The sequence below is a fragment of the Panulirus ornatus genome, chromosome 17 (genome assembly GCF_036320965.1).
Source record: "Panulirus ornatus isolate Po-2019 chromosome 17, ASM3632096v1, whole genome shotgun sequence".
Taxonomy (NCBI): Eukaryota; Metazoa; Arthropoda; class Malacostraca; order Decapoda; family Palinuridae; genus Panulirus; species Panulirus ornatus.
The window spans coordinates 5,289,205-5,308,903 of NC_092240.1; the positions used below are offsets into that span (position 1 = coordinate 5,289,205).

General features: G+C 51.3%; 1 protein-coding gene across 13 annotated transcripts in view; it reads left to right on the forward strand.

Moving 5' to 3' along the window:
- The window catches only part of OtopLa (Otopetrin-like a), a 620,636-nt gene that overhangs the window by 515,363 nt on the left and 85,574 nt on the right, over window positions 1-19,699 (forward strand). For all 13 annotated transcript variants that reach the window (XM_071671811.1, XM_071671822.1, XM_071671813.1 and 10 more), the window contains exon 5: window positions 15,764-15,878. In XM_071671811.1, coding sequence (XP_071527912.1) covers window positions 15,764-15,878 — 115 coding nt within the window. The remainder of the gene's footprint in view (window positions 1-15,763; window positions 15,879-19,699) is intronic.

Here is a 19,699-nt window from a genome sequence, read left to right on the forward strand (position 1 = left end):
AGGAGCAGGGATCCGGCTAGGCCAGAGACAAGCACACTCGCGTCCCCCCTTGATGTCCCTCGACACAAGGTAATCACTAAGGGTGAAGGTGTTCTATTTAAGGAATAACGTCCCTACATGTGCTCCCTAACTGGAACATCTCGCTCCTCCCTTCCCCTTGACCGGTAGATGGTTCCTCCCGAGCGGTGAGGAACTACATCACTGATCTCCATCTGTCTCTCTCTCTCTCTCCCTCCCTCTGAGGTACGTCACAGGCGCCCCTTTGTCCCCGGGTGCTGGGGAGGTGGTGGGGAGGAGTGTTAGGCTTGTCTAATGGTTTATTTGTGAGTAGCGCGTCGCATCCCCCCTCCGTCTCCTGACCACATGCACCAACACCCTCCTCTCCTTCCTTTCCTCGCCACATTCTCCACCACACACACACACACACACACACACACACACACACACACGCCACCACCGCCTCAGCCTTCCTCATCTCCATCAGCCACCCTCCTCTCTCTCCTTCTCCCCTCCCTCCCTCCTTGACTAACCTCTCTCCCACGGGAGGTACTCACTTCTTCTCTCTTCCTTCCGCCCTCCGCCCCCAGCCCTACACACACACGCGCGTCTCGTAACGCACCCCAGCAGCTTGTGAGGTGAGGTGGCCGCGTTACGTCTCAGGTAGTGGCTTTCCCTAGAGTCCCTCGCCAGCCTCCTTGACGACCCTAACGCTAGTCCACTTGTGACCTGGTCTAAACTCCCCTTGACCTGGTAAACCCTCAGTGACCTGTCGTCGCTTCTGCTCATCTGCTCTGACCTCGTGGCCTTGTGCCAGTTTCGATCCAAATGAGGTACTTCGCGTTAATGACCTGTTACGACCTCGTAACCTAGTGTCCCGGTATGAATTAGCGACACCAGGCGACGCGTCGTGCCCCTGTGACGTACTTCGGCTTGGTGTACTGGTGACTACAGCTGCAGGAGCGGGAGGTGATGCTGGTGACTCGTCTGGTGCCCCTGGTGTGGCGTCCAGGCCACCCGCGTCCTGGCTCTGCCCTCCTCACGGGAGGAGAGAATGGACGGCAGCTCATCCACATTTCCCGGAATTACGTGTGGAGCGCCGCCGTGCGATCGTTAGCGATAGCGGGGGCGCCCAGTAAACAAACCCTTACGTCTGTAGGTATTGGCTGCTCTATAGTTGTTGCCGTGTTTACGATGGCATCGCAGGGGGAGATATCGTATCGTCGGAACATCACTATCTCTCCCGCTGAAAGCCTAACGTATTGTTGTGGTGTTCTTGTGTGTGTGTGTGTGTGTGTGTGTGTGTGTGAGAGAGAGAGAGAGAGAGAGAGAGAGAGAGAGAGAGAGAGAGAGAGAGAGAGAGATGAGAAGAATCCAGCGTTTCTTGGAAGGAGTGGTAGGTGTTGTGAGTGGCGGGAGGAGGAGGAGGAGGAGCCCCCCCCTCCACCGGCGTCAGCTGACGCTGCTGTGCCCAGCAGGAGGCGAGGCCGTCGGAGATGGCCCCACCCCTGGCTGTGTGGTGACCCGGCTGGTGGGCAGAGGGTGAAGGGCAAGCTCTCAAGGAGGAGCCCGGGGGAAGGAACGCGTCCACACCATGTCATCGGGTTGGCAAGAGAGATCATTACTTAATAGTGGCGTCTCGTAGTCTCTCATCGCCGTCGCCGGTCTTCTACACAGTGCCCCGATCTTCCTCAGAAAGTGGCGTCGGCTGAGGGAGGAACGCCTCGACAACCACTCCTCCCCCCACACCACACACACACACACACACACACACACACACACACACACACACACGACATCTCTCCTTAACAAGACGGAGGGCCGTCAGACGTGTCGGTAACCTAATTTCCTCTACCGGCGGAGGACGGTAAATAAATCTGCAGTTTTCCGGGGGTTCGATAACTTACCACCCTGGGGGGATGGAGACAGTCTCACCAGGGAGAGAGAGAGAGAGAGAGAGAGAGAGAGAGAGAGAGAGAGAGAGAGAGAGAGAGAGAGAGAGAGAGAGACTTCAAAAAAAAAAAAGTAGTCTCCTCCGCTGATCGGTTTTTCCCGAATCACGCAAGTTTAAATTGTTTGTTCGGCGCAAAATGAAAAAAAAAAAAAAACTTTATTGATCAGGTCTAAGAGTATTTTGTCGCGGGAACAAAGGTCCCTTTGTTGCCTTCAGGGCAGACTGACGGAGTGTGTCTGTTGTTCGTACGCACAATCGATAACCAACTGAACTCCTGGGACAGGTGTGCCACAGACGGGGGGAAACCGTCTTGGGTTAGGACAGATCCTGCTGGGGTGGAGGACGGAGGCACCTGGTGGCTGGAGACAATGAAGAGAGGATGAGGAAGGAGGAGGAGGAGGAGGAAGAAGAAGAGGCCACCTCCGCCGCCGTAGAGGACCAAAAAAAGCAAAGATGATCGTGTCATTAAAGTCTATCGTAATGACATCCTCGTATTCTCACGTGAAGTGTAATGTTGTTAGTCTTGATCCTCCACGATCGTGAGCGGTGCAGGAGGAAGGTCGTCGGTGTCGTCTTCGTCGTCAGTGGCCCCCTGAAGGCGACAGGTTCTTTAGCTCACGTCATCCTCTCGGCGGGCGGGCGGGCGGGCGGCTCCTCCTCCTCCTCCTCCTCCTCCTCCTCATCCTCACCCCACCTTCCCCTCTCTCTCAATTTCTACATGAAGTGCCGTCTTTAACACTCCTGCAGCGTCATCCTCTCTCTCTCTCTCTCTCTCTCTCTCTCTCTCTCTCTCTCTCTCTCTCTCTCTCTCTCTCTCTCTCTCTCTCTCTCTCTCTAAGGACACTTCCCATTCATCCCGCTAGTAATTAGGTCCTTCAGAATTCTATTCTCTCTTGATATATGCTTAATCCACTTCTGCCCAGAGTTAAGTCGTCTCCGTAAGCTGCCTTTTTTTTTCTTTCTTTCTTTCTTTCTTTCTTCCTTTCACCCATAGCCAAAAGAGCTATATTTTCCCTCTTACCTTCCTTTATTTGATGCATACTCATGATGGTTTGGGAGGTCGTCTACTCCCCACAGCTGGGTCTGGGACCTTACCTTACCTTACGTATACCTTACGATGGTTTGGAAGGTCTTCTACCCCCCACAGCTGGGTCTGGCACCTTACCTTACGTATACCTTACCATGGTTTGGGAGGTCTTCTACCCCCACAGCTGGGTCTGGCACCTTACCTTACGTGTACCTTACGATGGTCTGGGAGGTCTTCTACCCCCCCCCCCCACAGCTGGATCTGGGACCTTACCTTACCTTACGTATACCTTACAATGGTCTGGGAGGTCTTCTACCCCCACAGCTGGGTCTGGCACCTCCTTACGTGTACCTTACGATGGTCTGGGAGGTCTTCTACCCCCCCCCCCCACAGCTGGATCTGGGACCTTACCTTACCTTACGTATACCTTACGATGGTTTGGAAGGTCTTCTACCCCCCACAGCTGGGTCTGGCACCTTACCTTACGTGTACCTTACGATGGTCTGGGAGGTCTTCTACCCCCCCGGCACAGCTGGGTCTGGGACCAAGCAGTCATGTTGCTCCTCTGGTCAGTCCGTCTGTTGGAGGCCGCGCCGGCCGGTCTATAAACGTAAACAACCTTCACATCCCAGTCCCGGATCCGCACAGACCTCCGCTTAGTACACCAACCCATTCCTCACGACCACCCTTCTCACACACGCTTAACGCCCAGGTTCTTCAGCCAGCAGCGCCGCCCTTACACTCGAGGCTTCCGTGACCTTTTCTGGTCCACAGTTTAATCCCTTGCGTCACATCCCCTTGGTGGGACACCCTGGTGACGGTGTGATGCGGTCGTAACAGCGAGTGACGTGTGATGCGGCCGTAACAGCGAGTGATGTGTGATGCGGCCGTAACAGCGAGTGACGTGTGATGCGGTCGTAACAGCGAGTGATGTGTGATGCGGTCGTAACAGCGAGTGACGTGTGATGCGGCCGTAACAGCGAGTGACGTGTGATGGGGAGAAATGGTGTAGTACAAAGGAAAATGGTGTGCCAAGAAGATAACCCTGTGGGAAAGCTGAACATTTCCCATCAATAATAATAATAATAATAATAATAATAATAATAATAATAATAATAATAATAATAATAATTATGATAGTAATGATGATAATAATGATAATAATAATAATTATAATAATAATAATGATAATAATGATAATGATACTGATGATAATAATAATGATACTGATGATAATAATAATGATAATAATAATAATAATAATAATAATAATAATAATAATAATAATAATAATAGAATAGATTTGTCTCATAATAGTTTACCAAGTTGCCTCCCATGCTGTGTTGGAGCACATGAATCCATTTCGGGAAATACTGCGTAGGAAATGCACTCGTACAGACGGCCTGTGTTCCCTGGTGAAAATCCAGCTCCCACAGCGACCGAGGGGTAACGCTTCCCTGCAGGGCTTCCTCCTAACAAAACATGAAAAGCTTTTTTTTTTTGTGAGTTTCTTTTGAAGGAAATTGACACCACACCAACATGTGGATGATTACCGCATGAGGATTAAGGTTTTTTTTTATTTTTCGAGGTGATCTATGAAAAGACTGGCATAATTCTCAGTGTTTATGTATATGTATCTATATACGAGACAGGTGGTTAGGTTTTTTTGGGGGGATGGGGTTTTGTTTTGAAACGTTTTTGATGGGTTTAGAGATGCTGGGCCTGGGAACGTTTCCCCCTGGAAAAGCTGGAGGTTTGGTAGCCTACGAAATCTCGTGTGGGGTATTACGAGGGAGAGTGGGAGGAGGAGGAGGAGGTCAGTGGAACGTTGGGAGTTTGGCGAAGGTGTGGATTGCAGGAGGAAGGTGAGTGTGTGTGTGTGTGTGTGTGTGTGTGTGTGTGTGTGTGTTTGTGTGTGTGTGTGGAACGTTTGTTTGACAACAGAAAGTGTGTGGAACGTTTTTAGTTATGGTGGAGGTATGGATGGCCAGTGGGGTGAAGTGGAGGCTGTGAAACATTTGGTATGCAGCGGAAGCGTGCACTTAGAAAAAAACGTTTGGAGTACAGTGAAGGAATGCACCTTTGGAGGGAGAATGGATGATGCGTGACGTTTGGAGAGTTTGGGGAGGCCTATACGGTAAGTGGGTGAGTGGAAACATCTGTGGAACGTTTGGAAGAAGGTGGACGCCAACTCTGGGAGAGTGGTGGAGGCTGTGGAACGTTTGGAGGAAGGCGGAGGCCACTGTGGGAGAGGAGTGGAAGCTGTGGAACATTTGGAGGAAGGCGAAGGCCACTGTGGGAGAGGAGTGGAAGCTGTGGAACGTTTGGAGGAAGGCGGAGGCCACTGTGGGAGAGGAGTGGAAGCTGTGGAACGTTTGGAGGAAGGCGGAGGCCACTGTAGGAGAGGAGTGGAAGCTGTGGAACGTTTGGAGCGGCGGCGGCGGTCGAGAGGTTGGGGAAGGGAGAGGAGGGAGGGCGGCGCAAGAGGAGTGGCACTGTTTTCACTGAATATTGATCCTGGTGAGATCAGCCTGGCCGCCCGCCCGCCCGCCGGGAGGGAGGCTGCCTCCCTCTCCACCTCGCACGCGCTCACCGCCCGCCCTCTCCCGCACACACACACCCGACGCCCCTCCCAAGCCTCACGACCCACGCCCTTACAGAGACGACCTCTCCCCTCCCGGGCCTCATGGCCTCCACCATCGTCCAGACGACACCACTCTCCTGCCGGGCCTCACGACCCACGCCCTCACGTAGACGAACCTCGCGCCGGGGCTCACGACCCACGCCCTCACCCAGACGACCCTCCCTCCTGCCGGGCCCCACGGCCCTCCCTTCACCCAGACGGAGCTCCCTACAGCCGGGCCTCACGACCCTCCCTCCTGCCGGGCTTCACGACCCACGCCTTCACTCAGATGAAGCTTCTGCTGGGCCTCACGACCCACGCTTTCCTCCTGACGCTCTCCTTCGCGGGTCTGGCGACCCACATCATCACTCAGATGACCCACGTATTGACACAGACGACCCCTCACCCTTCCATGCCCTTACGACCCACACCCTCGGGCCAGACGCCCCTTCTGCCGACTCTCCCGCTCTTCACGACCCCACGCCCACGCCCTGTGCCAGTCCTAGGACACCGGGGTCAGGTAGTCGTCACACAGCGCCCACCAAGATCGGTCGGCGGTCAGTCACCAGCTTTACGTAAAACCGTCCGTGGTTTTCTCTGTCGAAAAATGAATCCCTTTAAGAAAACGGGTCATTTATAGTTCCGGGTCATTTATAGTTATTGCCTCTACGTGAACATTTGTTGGACTACACTCATTGCTGCAGAGAGTACGGTATCATCTGCTTTCGTGCGCATGTGTCCACGCCAACACACGAAAATGTACCGTATCGGAAGGGGGGAACAAAGGACACACGTCAGAGGAGCCACCTCGGAATGTCGCTGGGGTTCCCCAGTGCTGTGCCGCAGGGCGTAGTCTTGGGACCATTGCTATTCTTGTCATGTGTAGATCACTCGCCGAAAGGTCTGGACTCGCACCTGTGTTATGGTGGCAGATGTTGTCACGGCCATGAGGGAGGGAAATTAAGAGTGATGAGGATTGCATCAGCCAACAAGGGGACCTAGACACAAGCCAACGTAATGAGGACGGATCGCAGCGAAAGAAGGCCTTGTTGCGAATATCACAAGCTAGAAACTGAGGTGTAGGGACCTGGGGGTGTGTGAGAGAGGGGGATTTAGGGAGTCCACTTCGTCCGTAATCATTCGCCAGAATCTCACCTTAGGAGAATAGTTAAGAAGACAGACCGTCTCTGCTGGCAGTACGCAAATAAGGAAAACACTCAGAATTGAGAAAGAATTAAGAAAACAGTTCTGGTATTAAGAAGGAATTATTAAGAAAATGGTGGTACGGGAATTAAGTACGCCGAGCTACAATGCGAGTTCAGGAGCCATGAATTTTGCCTACATCGAAGAGAGAAGAGTTTGGGGGTGACTTGATCACAGTCCTTAAGTTTTTAAACCAGTTTGATGACGTGAATGAGGAAAAATTCACCCAATTCAAATCGTACATTAATCCAGAACTAGAATATGTGTCTTAATTTGGTAACCCAAGGTTACATAATTAAAAAAGAAAGTAAAAAGTTTCATAATAGAGAATTACAAATGTTCCTTTTAAGATACAAAAGTTGGTTTAGTTTCTGCTGGATTTTGATTAATAAACACTTGGTTTCTTTCACCATCTGGTCGTGACGCATTCACTGCCCGCCAGGGGTCGAACGTATGGGTTCGAATCCTGGTTATGGCAGTGCGTCCTCCCTCAAGGGTTGGTCGATAAAGAAAAGGAAATCTCGGAGGTATGTACACGCAGTGAGTGAGGGCAACTCTCATTTGACTGAACGTGTTAAATAGACGTCTGTATCGCTAGATGGATATGAAGATCTGCTGGACGCGTTGGCGAGTGTTTTGCACTGGTCTTGTGTTGCTGTGTCTGGTCCGCTTCCTGGGGGAGAGATAGGGGTTAGGAAGCAACACACACACACACACACACACACACACACACACACACAAAGGTTAGCAGGTGTGTGTGTGTGTGTGTTGCTGGGTAAAGTTACGGTTTCTTGGAGAGCGTGGACGAGCCAGCACGCGCGCGCGCGTGGCGTGCTTGGACAAAGGCAGAAGGGAGGGATTAATTAATGACTTCCGTCTCTCCTAACACAGTTTTGCCTCCTTGCTCGTGCTCCTTGGCAGAGACCGTCACGCGCAGAGGGTAGTGTGGCCCGCGCCACCTTGTGTGCAAGCTTTCGTGTCTTGCACACAAGTGGGATTGAATTCCAACGTTGCCAGGTTATGCCCGCATTTGTTTTTGAATTTTGATATTGTTTGTTGAGTTTCGGTGTACAGTGAGGTACAGCGAGTGTTGAGGTGGGTGCGTGCTGGTGATGATGCCGCTCCTGGCTCGTGTCTGGGATGCGCTGGCCATAAGAAGCTGGGCATGAGGGTATATGACTCCTTCAGGGTTAGGTCAAAGGCCATGTTAACAACATACGCAAGGGCCACACCGTCGCGCTCAAGGGTTTCAGAATGTCTGGTTAGAATCTCAGTACCTTCTTCCTCCCTTCTAATACAAATACAGTGAGTTTAGGAGTTTATTAAAAAGCCAGTCACTCGTACTGTGGTACAGAGATTGACTACAAAGATCGAGGTGTTGTAGGATCGTAACCCATTCATAGATGTAGTGTCATAAGAAGTTACATAGTACCACCCAGTGTCCACAACACCCGGGTGACTCAGAGCATAGGTTACTGTGTTGTATTTCACACACACTCGTGTTCCAGTACTGCTCCTCGCAGACCCCAGCCAGTAGACTGGCCCTCTCCAGGGTAGTGTATGTATGCGTTGAAGCAGACGTCGTGGTAACACAGAGATAAGGCCAGTGTATTTCCCCTGAGTCTGTGTGTGTGTGTGTGTGTGTGTGTGTGTGTGTGATAAGAGAAGGCCAGTAATGGGCAAACACGGAGGGAGGAAGAGCCTACCCCGTTGTTGGATCCTTCTGATGATCCGCACGTGTGGTGGTCATTACTGACCCCCAACTCCCTCAGTACGCCTCCTCCTCCTCCTCCTGCACACACACACACACACGCGCGCTCGCGCACACCTCAGCCTCATACCTTCGTCACCTCCTCCACACTTGTTGTTGTCGTACTACCTCCGTTCCCTGCGTTGTTTTCGTTCACCCGTTGCCGCCTCCGTTGCTTCGGTGGTTGTTCCCCCTTTGCTTCCTTTCACCTGTCGGGTCTGTTCCTCCGTTGTCTCTGGTCACCCGTTGCCCTCAAAACCTCTCTCATTAGAGGACTTTCAGGTTGTTAGAGGTGGCCGTATGCTCGACTCACGGTTTAAGGCAGCATTATAGTTACCGTCCGTACGATTAAGCTTTAAGTCCGGAAGGCCAAGCTTTAAGGCAGCGTTCTAGTTTTAGCCCATGTAAGACGCTTAAGCTTCCCCCACAGCATTAGGTTCAGCTTGAGTCACGAGAGGACGACAGGCGACGCTTGAGGATCAAGGTGCCGCAACAGACCAGAGGTGTCGCCATGCAACCGCCACAGCAGGCCTCGCTCCCGTCGCACTCCCCTCCACCGCGTAGACCAGAGCCTCACAGCCCCTCACCACGTCGTCCATGATCATAGGTGGCGTGTGTGTGTGTGTGTGTGTGTGTGTGTGTGTGAAGGTGATGGAAGTATCGACGAATCTGATGAAGATAATAATCGAACGGGGACGCGAGAGGAGTCGGCTTTCGACTTGTTCCACCTCCCATTGCTTTCCCATCACGTTGCCACGGCGGTTCTGCACAGAGCAGACGGCCTGGGGCTCCAGCCACTCCTCCCTCCTACCTCCACCTGCTTCCCTCCCCCCTTGCTTCCCTCATCACTACCCTCTTCCCATCGTGATTCATCTCACGTGCACGAGGGAGGGGTGCGGTTTAATTCATCATCAATCATCATCAACCCTTTCAATTTTCTGCACTACGGAGGAGGGAGGCCCACGGTGTGTGGTTGGCGTCTCAACGCACCGGTCGGGGCATTGACGGCTGACGGTGCATGCGTCTGTTATTGACATTATCATACGGTGTTGTTGAAGTGGTAATGTCCCAGTCCATCGTCGGCTGGTGGTGTTTGCGATGGTTGGGATGGGGATGTTCTTGTAGCGGTCTGTACAGCGTCGGTGGGTTACACGTGGTTGTGGTGCCGAACTGCACCTCGGGAGCGAGGGATCACAGGCGTTGGGAGGTGACGAAGGCGAATGATGCTGCAGCTTCGTCGCTGAACCGTCGGTTGTGGTTCAGATGGTGGTTGGAGAGAGTCGAGGTGTATTAAGTTCCTCTTGATAGGTGGAGTAAGAGGGACCGAGAATGATCTTGGATATCCTCACTGTGCACCTTTTCTAATTAGTCTCTGGTGTGTGTAGGATGGGCGACATGCTGTCTGGACTGAACTAGAGCGTGTGAAGCGGTCGGGGGAAGCCACGGAAAGGTGGGAGCCTGATTGTGGATAGGGGTGGGAAGGCTGTGGTTCCGGTGCATTACACATGACAGGAAGACCAGGCGGGGGAGGAATGGGTGAGCTCGGGAAGGATGAAAGTTGTGTAGCTGTTGTTGAAGTTCAGGCGGAGGGAGGGGCCCCAAGTGTGTCGAGTCCTCGGGCAGTGTTGACATGAGAGCTGGAGGATTTGACGATGGTGCTGACGTGTTGCATCCAGCTTAGTTTTATCGTCCAGTGTGACACAGAAGCTTGGTGGCCTGGACAGCTTGAAGCGGAGACTGGGGCTTAGTGAGGCAGGGTTGGAGGTTCGATGGACGGAACAACCTGGAGGGTGCTGAGGCTCAGAGGGAGAGCAGAGGGTTGGAAGCGAGGCTGACTCTGCATGACTACGGTCTTGGTTTGGTTGATGGTGACGTGGCCGGCGCTGGTCAAGGGGCGTTCTGGTGGGGTCCGCCATGTCGTCGGGGGAAGCTGTTGTCGACGCTTGGCACTAAAGTTACGGGAAGTTGTGGAGATACACATCCGTCAACTAGGTCGTCTGGATGCGGGTGACTTGTGTTTGATCCCTTGTACTCGGAAGCACGCCCGGGTCGGGTCGGAGACGATATCCCGGGAATTATATCTCAGCGGCTCTTGACCCGTCCAGCAGGAGGGTAAGGTGGGCCTCGTCAGCCACTCGTGGAGAGGCAGGTGGGAGTGGAGGGCTGGGATTGAGGGTCCACATATTGATTCCCAGCTGGAGCTTGGCCATCACTGGAGGGGGACCTGCCTGCCTGCCTGCCGCCTGCCCAACCAGAATTGCCGCCGCTGCCACCATTACAGAGTGTGGTGCTGCCGCTCCCGCCACACCTGCTGATGCCCTCCCCCGCTCCCCTCATTGCCACGCTGTCAGCGGAGGCTCCTCCATCACACTGCGCTTGACAGATTTTTATGCATTGAGCTTTACACCCACAGACCCTTCGTCCGCTGGTGACGGTGAGGGTGAGGTGTGACGGAGACGCGTCGGTGAGTGGGATGTGACGGAGGGAGCGGTGTTACTGTTGACCCAGCCTGATGTAATGGGAGATACTGACCTTGCTCTGGTGTCAGTCTTGCTTGTTGTTGGGCAGGTGTTGACCTAGCTTGCTGTGGCGACGATGACCTTGTCTGATGTGATTTGAGTTGGTGACCTGAACTTGTGTGGGGCAGGTGCTGGCCTGACTTGGTGTGGGGGAAGTGTGTGTGTGTGTGTGTGTGTGTGTGTGTGTGTGTGTATGTGTGGTCACCACATGTAGATCTATGCTGTATCCTCGTCCTCCCTTCATGGTTCCTCTGTGTTTTGTACCCACAGCTGTATCTCTGGGTGGGGTTTCAGTATGTACCGTCGATCCAGTCTGTATTCTTCTGGAACTCCCGTGTGTTTCCTTGAGGTCATTGGTCCGTGTGTGAAGTGCTGGTGGTGGTGTAGACGTAACGGTCGTAGTAAGATGAGAGAGGGACAGACGCAAAAGGGATGCGTCATTAGGACCTTGTTGGCAGCTTAATTGTCACCAGGCTCGTATAATTACCGGTAATTAATATAACCCGGATAGTGGGGGGTGAGAAAGTGTGGGTATGATGCCTCTGTCACGCCACACCCCCGCGTCCCCAGACACCCACTCCTGTGACGAAGATGACCTGGGGTCGTGTGACCTGCCACAGGAGGAAGGGTGATCGAGCGGCGAGCAGGGCCCCCTTCCCTTAGGGGCGCGCGGGAAGTGGGGCCTGTCTGTGAATGATGGTGGTGGTGGTGGGGTAGGGATGATGGTTCATGCTCGCCATACTTGTCACGCTCATACACAAATAAAGGAATGACGTGGGTAAGGAAGGGGAAAGAGAGAGAGAGGTAGGGGGGGAGAGATGGAAGGGGAGGGCGGAGTGGAACGGTCCTGATCGAACGAAAGAGTTGGGAAGGGATGGACGCAGGACGAAGACACCATCGTCCTGGACTCAAGTGGCGGGGCTTGGATAGGTGGGGCTGCGAGAGAGGGACGGGTGGCGCTTGTAGAGCGACCAGGGAGGGTGATTAAGTTGTTCACGAGGAATTAGGTAAGATTGACGTGGTCTCTGGGGAGAGATTGACGTGGTGTCTGGGGTGCAGGCAGTGTGTGCTTGCCACTTGCATGATCCTCAGGTGCGTTAGGGGGGCGGGCGGGCGGGAAGAAGAAGTAGTGGGTCTTCAGGTAATTCCTCCCATCATCATCAGTGTTGAGTCGTTCCTGTCAGAGAAGCCAGTAAGAAGACCTCGTGTGTGAAGTTATTGTTTCTCTATATTCATTGGTTTTGTGACCACCGGCAAGTAACTTCTCGTGTTCATGATGAGTGATGGTGATAATTTTTTTTTTTTTTTGTGTTTGTGTTTGTTGGTGTCTCTAGATGTGATGACAACGAGCAAGGAGAATCTGTCTCACTGATCTGTGATAGGAGTGATATCTGCAAGTGAAAGGCTCAATCTACAGTATTGGTTATTATCAAAGCTAAATTATATATATATATATATACAAAGACTCAAGACTCGCTCCGAGTTGCCCCTTGTGATACATAGCTATAGATGACTATTACACTATGTAGGAACTATCTGGACTATGTCAAGACTGAGGGATGTTATCAGTATAGAGACTACTAAGAAAGCCAGCTCAACCATGCTCGAGTGAAAAAATCCCCACACCTCCACCACCCCACACCCCACCCCCTCAGCAGCACCTTCGAGTTGAAGCCAAGGAACAGGTGGTCGACTGTGGCTGGCAGGATGAGTGAGGAGGTGTCCGTGGCCACGGTGGACGGCAGCATGCAGCAGCAGGCGCAGCAGCAGGGGCAACAGCACCCGCAGGGTGGAGGCACCATCCACTCCTCCGACACCCTCACCCTGGACACCCCACCCACCGCTCCGCCCTCGGAGTCCTCCCACCACCACCAGCACCACCACCACCACTACCGCCAGTCAGGCTCGCACCTCAGCTATGTCTCCGACAAGGTCGACCTCAGAACCCCCGACGCCGTCAAGGAGAAGGACGGAATGGAGGAGCGGGTGGAGAGGAGTGTGAGTGGCCTGAGCGGACGTGTGCCGTCCATGCCACAGGGGATGGCGGGGGTGGTGGTGCCGTACGACCCGGAGTGCGGTTGCATGGCGCCCATCCCGCCGTATCCGACCTCCGCCAAGTAAGTACCGCCACGAGTCGTTGCCGCCGCTCACCACGCGTGTCGTGTGTGGCCAGGCGGGCCCAGGTAAGTGTTGCTCGGTCTTCCCTCCCTCCCATAACTTGGTTCTGCCCTGAACCTGCCTGCTTTCTCTCTCTCCCTCCCTCCCTCCCCCCTTCCTCTCTCCTTGCTTACTGTCCCGTTACCCATCTCCTTCCTCCTACTCCTCCTCCTCCTCCTTCCCCCTCTTCATCCTCCTCCTCCAGAAGGCCAAGAGCATGCTAAGCAGCCTCCTCCCTCCCCTACAAGTGTTGTCTCAGCACCAAGTTGGAAAGTTAGAGTCCCCGACCTCACCCTCCTGCTCATCCCAGTAGCGCCTGCCTACCACACCAGCCTTCCAGACCGACCCGGAGCCTGATGCACCACCTTGCCAGCCTTGTCTTGACCTGTAGATGTTGCTTGATTGAGGGCGGTGTAGCGGGAGGCGCCTGGGCCTCTTCAGTGAGCCCTCCGGACCTCTGCTCCCCTCACAACCCCACCCTGCTTGCCAGCCGTCGCTGACCACGGGTCATGGCCTGTATCGCCGCAGCAACAAAACAACAAAGAACAACCGCAACAACGACATCAACAGCAGGAGCAGCAGCAGCAGCAGCAGCACTGCCGCCTGTCCGTGTCTGACCTGGTTGCTCGTCCTTTCCTTGTCCGTAGCCGTCCTCCGTCCGTCCGTTTGACGTACTTGGGAGCTCTGGACTGCCTCCTCTTGGTGGGGTTGTCCCAGAGTCGTACACAACAGTCTTGTCATGGTGTTGAAGTAGTAGTTGTCCCTCCCTCATCTCCTACCCCCCTCTTCAACCCACACACCCTCTTCCCTCCTCTCTCTCTCTCTCTCTCTTCCTGCCGCCTCTTCGCCCCATCAGGTGGGTACGGCCCCATCAGTACTGGCACTATTCCGACCCACGCCCATCAGTACTGGCACCGGCCGCACGCTCATCTCTCACCCACGGGCCACCAGATGTGTTCTTAGAGATTATTCGTAGACGATGTGTGGGGACGGACGGGTCCCTGTGGTAGCCCCGGCCAAGTTGCCCAGATCACCTGTTGTCGCTCAGGATTTCCTGTCTCTTTCTTCCGTAGCCACAGGGCGTTTGGTCGCCATGACCACCACTGAGAGCATTACATTTTTGGACAGCACTACAATCATTGATTGGGTATCAAGGAGACAAAAAAAGAAATATATGGAATCATTTGCATACTTCATGATATACCACTTACATGTCATATCCAGTCAGAGCCTTAAAAACCTTTCATGTTTTTAAAAATTGTGGGATAAAAAAAAATATATTTTAAAACTCATTTTAAAAATGTCTTTAAATAGAAACATATGCCCAAGTTAATTCAAATTGAATGGAGTTAAAAAAAAAGCATTGTAAAAATGTTAATTTAAATGTTAAATTTTCAAGGATGACTAACATAGATTGCCAGTAGTTATGATGATGTGATGTAATGCATTTGTACAGACACCCGAGTCCTGCAGGCATGTTTCTCGTGCACATAACCCCACACCCCTCCTCCTCCCTGGAACACAGCGGTACGATCCATGGGCATCTTGACCCTGCTGAGGGTCAGGTCGAAGCCCAAGGGCATCGTCTTACCCTTGGGTCGTGTCATCAAGGGGTCGCACCGTCGTGTTGAAGAGATGAAAGGGGAGGAAATGTGCCAACGAGAGAATTGTGTGTGTGTGTGTGTGTGTGTGTGTGTGTGTGTGTGTGTGTGTGTGTGTGTGTGTGCATGCTTGCTTGCTTGCTTGCTTCCCGCCACTCACCAGCAGCGTCGGTTGGATGGTTGAACAAAAGCATGCATGGGCTCTTGTCGACACCGACCGACCGAGAAAAATGCTTGAGGCTTATCCATGCGTATACCCTACGTGCATGACGCATACGTGCGTATCTTATGACCGCAGCCAGAATGGGTGAGAGAGAGAGAGAGAGAGAGGGGGGAGGAAGGGGAATTTCCGACCCATGCATGTGTGTGTGTGTGTGTGTGTGTGTTGTGTGTCTTTAAAGAGTACGAGGAGGCGGGGTTTGGTGCGCATGTTCGTGTTGACTCAGACAGCATGAAGGGCGATGTAAACAATGGGAGGTAATGAGAGGTGTGAGGGTGGGCCAGTAGACTGGAGGAGGAGTTCCCCCGTGGCCCTCTGCACCGGAGGGTCTCACACAGGAGTAAACACCTCCTGGCACACCGTCTTGGTGTGGGTGGGTGTGTTCCCTTAGCCATAAGTGTAAGATTGGTGTCAGCGTGTAGGTTGGGGGATGATGCAGTGGTAAATGACTACAAGCTCTTGAAACGAATTAGTTTTTTTCTTTTTTGTTTATATTAACTTAAGTAAATAATTTTAAGATAATTATTTAACATCAGCTCGGCATTGGGTTAAAGCCGATGAGGCGGACGCCCTGGGAGTTCCCCCTGGTAAATAAACATTAAGAGTGATTCGTGAGGTGAGGGGGGTGGGGTCTTCGCCTCCTCCTCCTCCTCCTGCAGCAGTCGCAGCAGAAGGTTCTTACTGACGATCGGTGTCTTCTTCTTTTTTCCAGGACGTCGACGTTCATCACGCTCTCGCTGCTCTACGCCACGCTGCTGGTGGTCGTCTGTCTGGGATTCGTGCTATCGGAGGTCCTGACCCACAATGTTCCTCTCTACTACTATGAGGTGAGTATATGAAACCCCCTTCCTTCCTTCCTTCCTCCTGCTGTGTCTGTGTGAGTGACCCCGTCTTGGGGAGAGATGGAGGGAGCACACGTGCTTCAGCAGGGTGTGAGTGTGTTTCCAGGTCACCCGAAGGCATGTGCAGCACAGTGTGTGGAGGCTGAGCGTAGATACTTCACTACAGTATGTGTGTGTGGGTGACACTTCGACCCTGTGGTGTTTGTATAGTAAGTCACCTCGCTATATGATGTGCTCCATAAACGTTACCTTCAGTTACTCTACAACGAAGCTAATATCACCTCCCGGTGAGAATATGGTAGGCTGGATCCTGCGAACGTTTAAGGCAAGAGAGGCATCCCCCGATGATGATGATGATGATGATGATGATGACTTTTAAATTGAACTCCTCTCCAAACCATGATATGATACCGTTGTGTGCTCGCGCCGTCCACCATAGGGTGGGTAACGTTGTCCAGGTGCGAGCTGTGGTAAGATTCTTGACCGCCCGCGTTTACATATGACGGTCAACCATCACAGGGAATGGCTGAAGCTACCCAGACTGTGTCATGTATATCGCAGACGAAATGGAAAATCGTGGAAAGCCAGGTCCCTCATCAACATTTAAAAATCGTTTTCTTTTGGCTTGACGTAAATATGCAGGACTGAACGATCGTCTGTGAAATGATAATGATACACTGAGAAAAAGTGCGAACATCAGTGACACTGTTGACTTTATTAGCTAGTGGAAAGACGTCGTCTGTCGCCCACTGGAGAAATGCAGGTTCCTCAAGACCAGAGATCTACATGGTGCGGGCCCGCCCGGGTTGAGGTCTGCATGAGTTTGAATCCCTGGCGTGGTAGCTGGCCAACACCCACCCCAGGTATTCATCCTCCCCTCGGGACTGGTCGCTAAATGGGTACCTGGTTTAGACTGATGTGTGTGTGTGTGTGTGTGTGTGTGTGTGTGTGTGTGTGTGTGTTTGTACACAAGAATAAAGACGTGACAACATAAGTGTAAAACTCTCTCTCCCCGCAACACACAAATAGTAACACACTGGACTATGACTTGGTCTTATTTTCATCTGGCACCGCCTGTTGCTGTCACCATGTTATCCACCAAACATTCGGGATGTATGTACTCGCCCTGTGAACTCTCTCTCTCTCTCTCTCTCTCTCTCTCTCTCTCTCTCTCTCTCTCTCTCTCTCTCTCTCTCTCTCTCTCTCTCTCTCTCTCTCTCTATCTATCTATCTATCTATCTATCTATCTACCCCCCAAATAATTTTAACGCATAACTTCCTTATGAACTTGTTCACAATCCGCCACAACCCATCCCTCACGGCACCCCCGTCTGCCAGGCCTGGGGGGGCCACAGTCCTGCTCATTCTGCTCTTTGTAAATTTCCCCGAAATTCTGTTCGCGCTCATCCGCTTCGCAAAATGAGATCGGTAAAGGCTGCGTGTGTGTGTGTGTGTGTGTGTGTGTGTGTGTGTGTGTGTGTGTGTGTGTGTGTGTGTGATGAAGTCATTGTTCCCGCCCGCCCCAACAGCTCCCAGCTACACCCCGCCACAAGGCCGGGTGCGATCGAACACACACACACACACACACACACACACACACACACACACACACACACACACACACACACATAACATGGTTGGTTGATAAATGAAAAGGACGACACAGACATACATATGCATATATGCAAAACTTGTATATAGTTGACCGAGGTATTATTCACTCGCTCCTAAAGTCTAACCGTGCTGGGTTAAATTTAGCTTGGTTACCCATGATTGTCCATTTTCTCTCGTCCGGTGGTACCACAGAGCACGGACGTATTGCGTGAGTGGAGACTGAAGCCCAGGCCATGAAACGGACGTTTGTTCTTGATTAAAGCCCAGGAGAGGATTACATGGATATGTTTATGCATGAAAGCACGCACAGAGTGCTCCCGCTGTGAGGTAATTCTGTGTGTGACCAGCTTAGAGTCGCATTCTTTCCTGTAATTACAGCATTATACGCACACACATATATATATATATATATTTGTTCCTCTCGACTGTGACGGCAAGTTTGTAAACAGTTTAATCCATCTATCTCTTGTACAACCAGCCTCTGGTATTAATGTCCCGCCTTTATATCCCCTTCTCTATTTTCTCCATCCCCATCTGTCCTCTCCATCCCTGTCTGCCCTCTCCGTCGGTATCTGTCCTCTCCATACCTTCCCCGCGGTCGGCCATAACCCCTCAGCCAAACATGATCCCTCACCGGCCTTCCTGTTTGGCGAACAGATTAACAACCGCAGCAGCCCCGGATCCCATCCCCACGTCACACTGTCAATACGCCTCAGCCTCCCACGCTGTTCACTGTCCAGGAGGGTCTCCTTCGCTTGCGAGGGGTCTTACAGGACGTGATTACTTTTTGATTACAAGTCTGTGTACGGTTACTTTTTGATTACAAGTTTGTAAGATTACCTTTTGATTACAAGTCTGTACGATTACTCTTTGATTACAAGTTTGTAAGATTACCTTTTGATTACAAGTCTGTACGATTACTTTTTGATTACAAGTTTGTAAGGTTACCTTTTGATTACAGGTCTGTACGATTACTTTTTGATTACAAGTTTGTAAGGTTACCTTTTGATTACAGGTCTGTACGATTACTTTTTTATTACAAGTTTGTAAGATTACTTTTTGGGTACAAGTCTGTACGATTACTTTTTGGTTACAAGTTTCTAAGATTACCTTTTGATTACAAGTCTTTACGATTACCTTTTTGATTACGTCTGTATGATTATTATGTATTACAAGTCTGTACGGTTACTTTTGATTACAAGTCTTACTTTTTTAACGATTATCTTTTTTAAGCCATGGTTACTTTTTTATTACAAGTCTGTACGATTACATTTTGATTACAAGTCTACTTTTTAAACAGGATTTAAAACAAGAAAATTCAACGTATCTCATCTCCTGGACAGGGAGGGGAAAAAAAAAAGAACCATTGATTTTACATACATATCTGATCCTCCGGGACCAACTTATCCACCACACCAAGTCTTTTCTTCTTCTTACGTAACTTTATGTAACGGCTGGTCCTCAAGTCGCCACAGTCGTCCTACTTTTACGCATATCGAATGATTTTTTCATTTTTTCTGTACCGGTTAGAGAATATCAGCCAAGCTTGACTGACGTCCAAGCTTACTTAATACACCCCTGTAGTGGCTCATTAAGTCTCCCTCATCATTATACCATTACGTTCGGCGTGTTGCTCCTCCTATGAGTAGTGAGTTGGAGGGACTAATGAATTTACTACTAGGGTACCTCCTGATTTCTGAATTATAGCGAAACATGAGTTAAATTTGCTCTCTCTCTCTCTCTCTCTCTCTCTCTCTCTCTCTCTCTCTCTCTCTCTCTCTCTCTCTCTCTCTCTCTCTCTCGCGCGCGCGCGCGCGCGCATATATACTGTAAGTAGAGAGGAACAATATATATATATATATATATATATATATATATATATATATATATATATATATGTTATATTCACTTGTCGTATACCAGAACGCGTGGAAAGTCCCTCTGCAAAACTTTAATAACATTTTGAAAGTTTTCTAATTTGCATAAAGACCTGGTAAACATCTTACGGTAACTATAACACATGCTGGGCCGCGGTGGTAAACAAGGCAATCAAAGAACATTAAAACCCGCGTTAGAAGTAGTTAAGGGAAACCAAACAAGTTTTTTTTTTCTCTCAAAAGGAACATTTTAGTCTACCAGATTTGAGGTTGTGTAGGATGAGGTGAGCAGGTTTGGTTGCTGGAACGCATCCA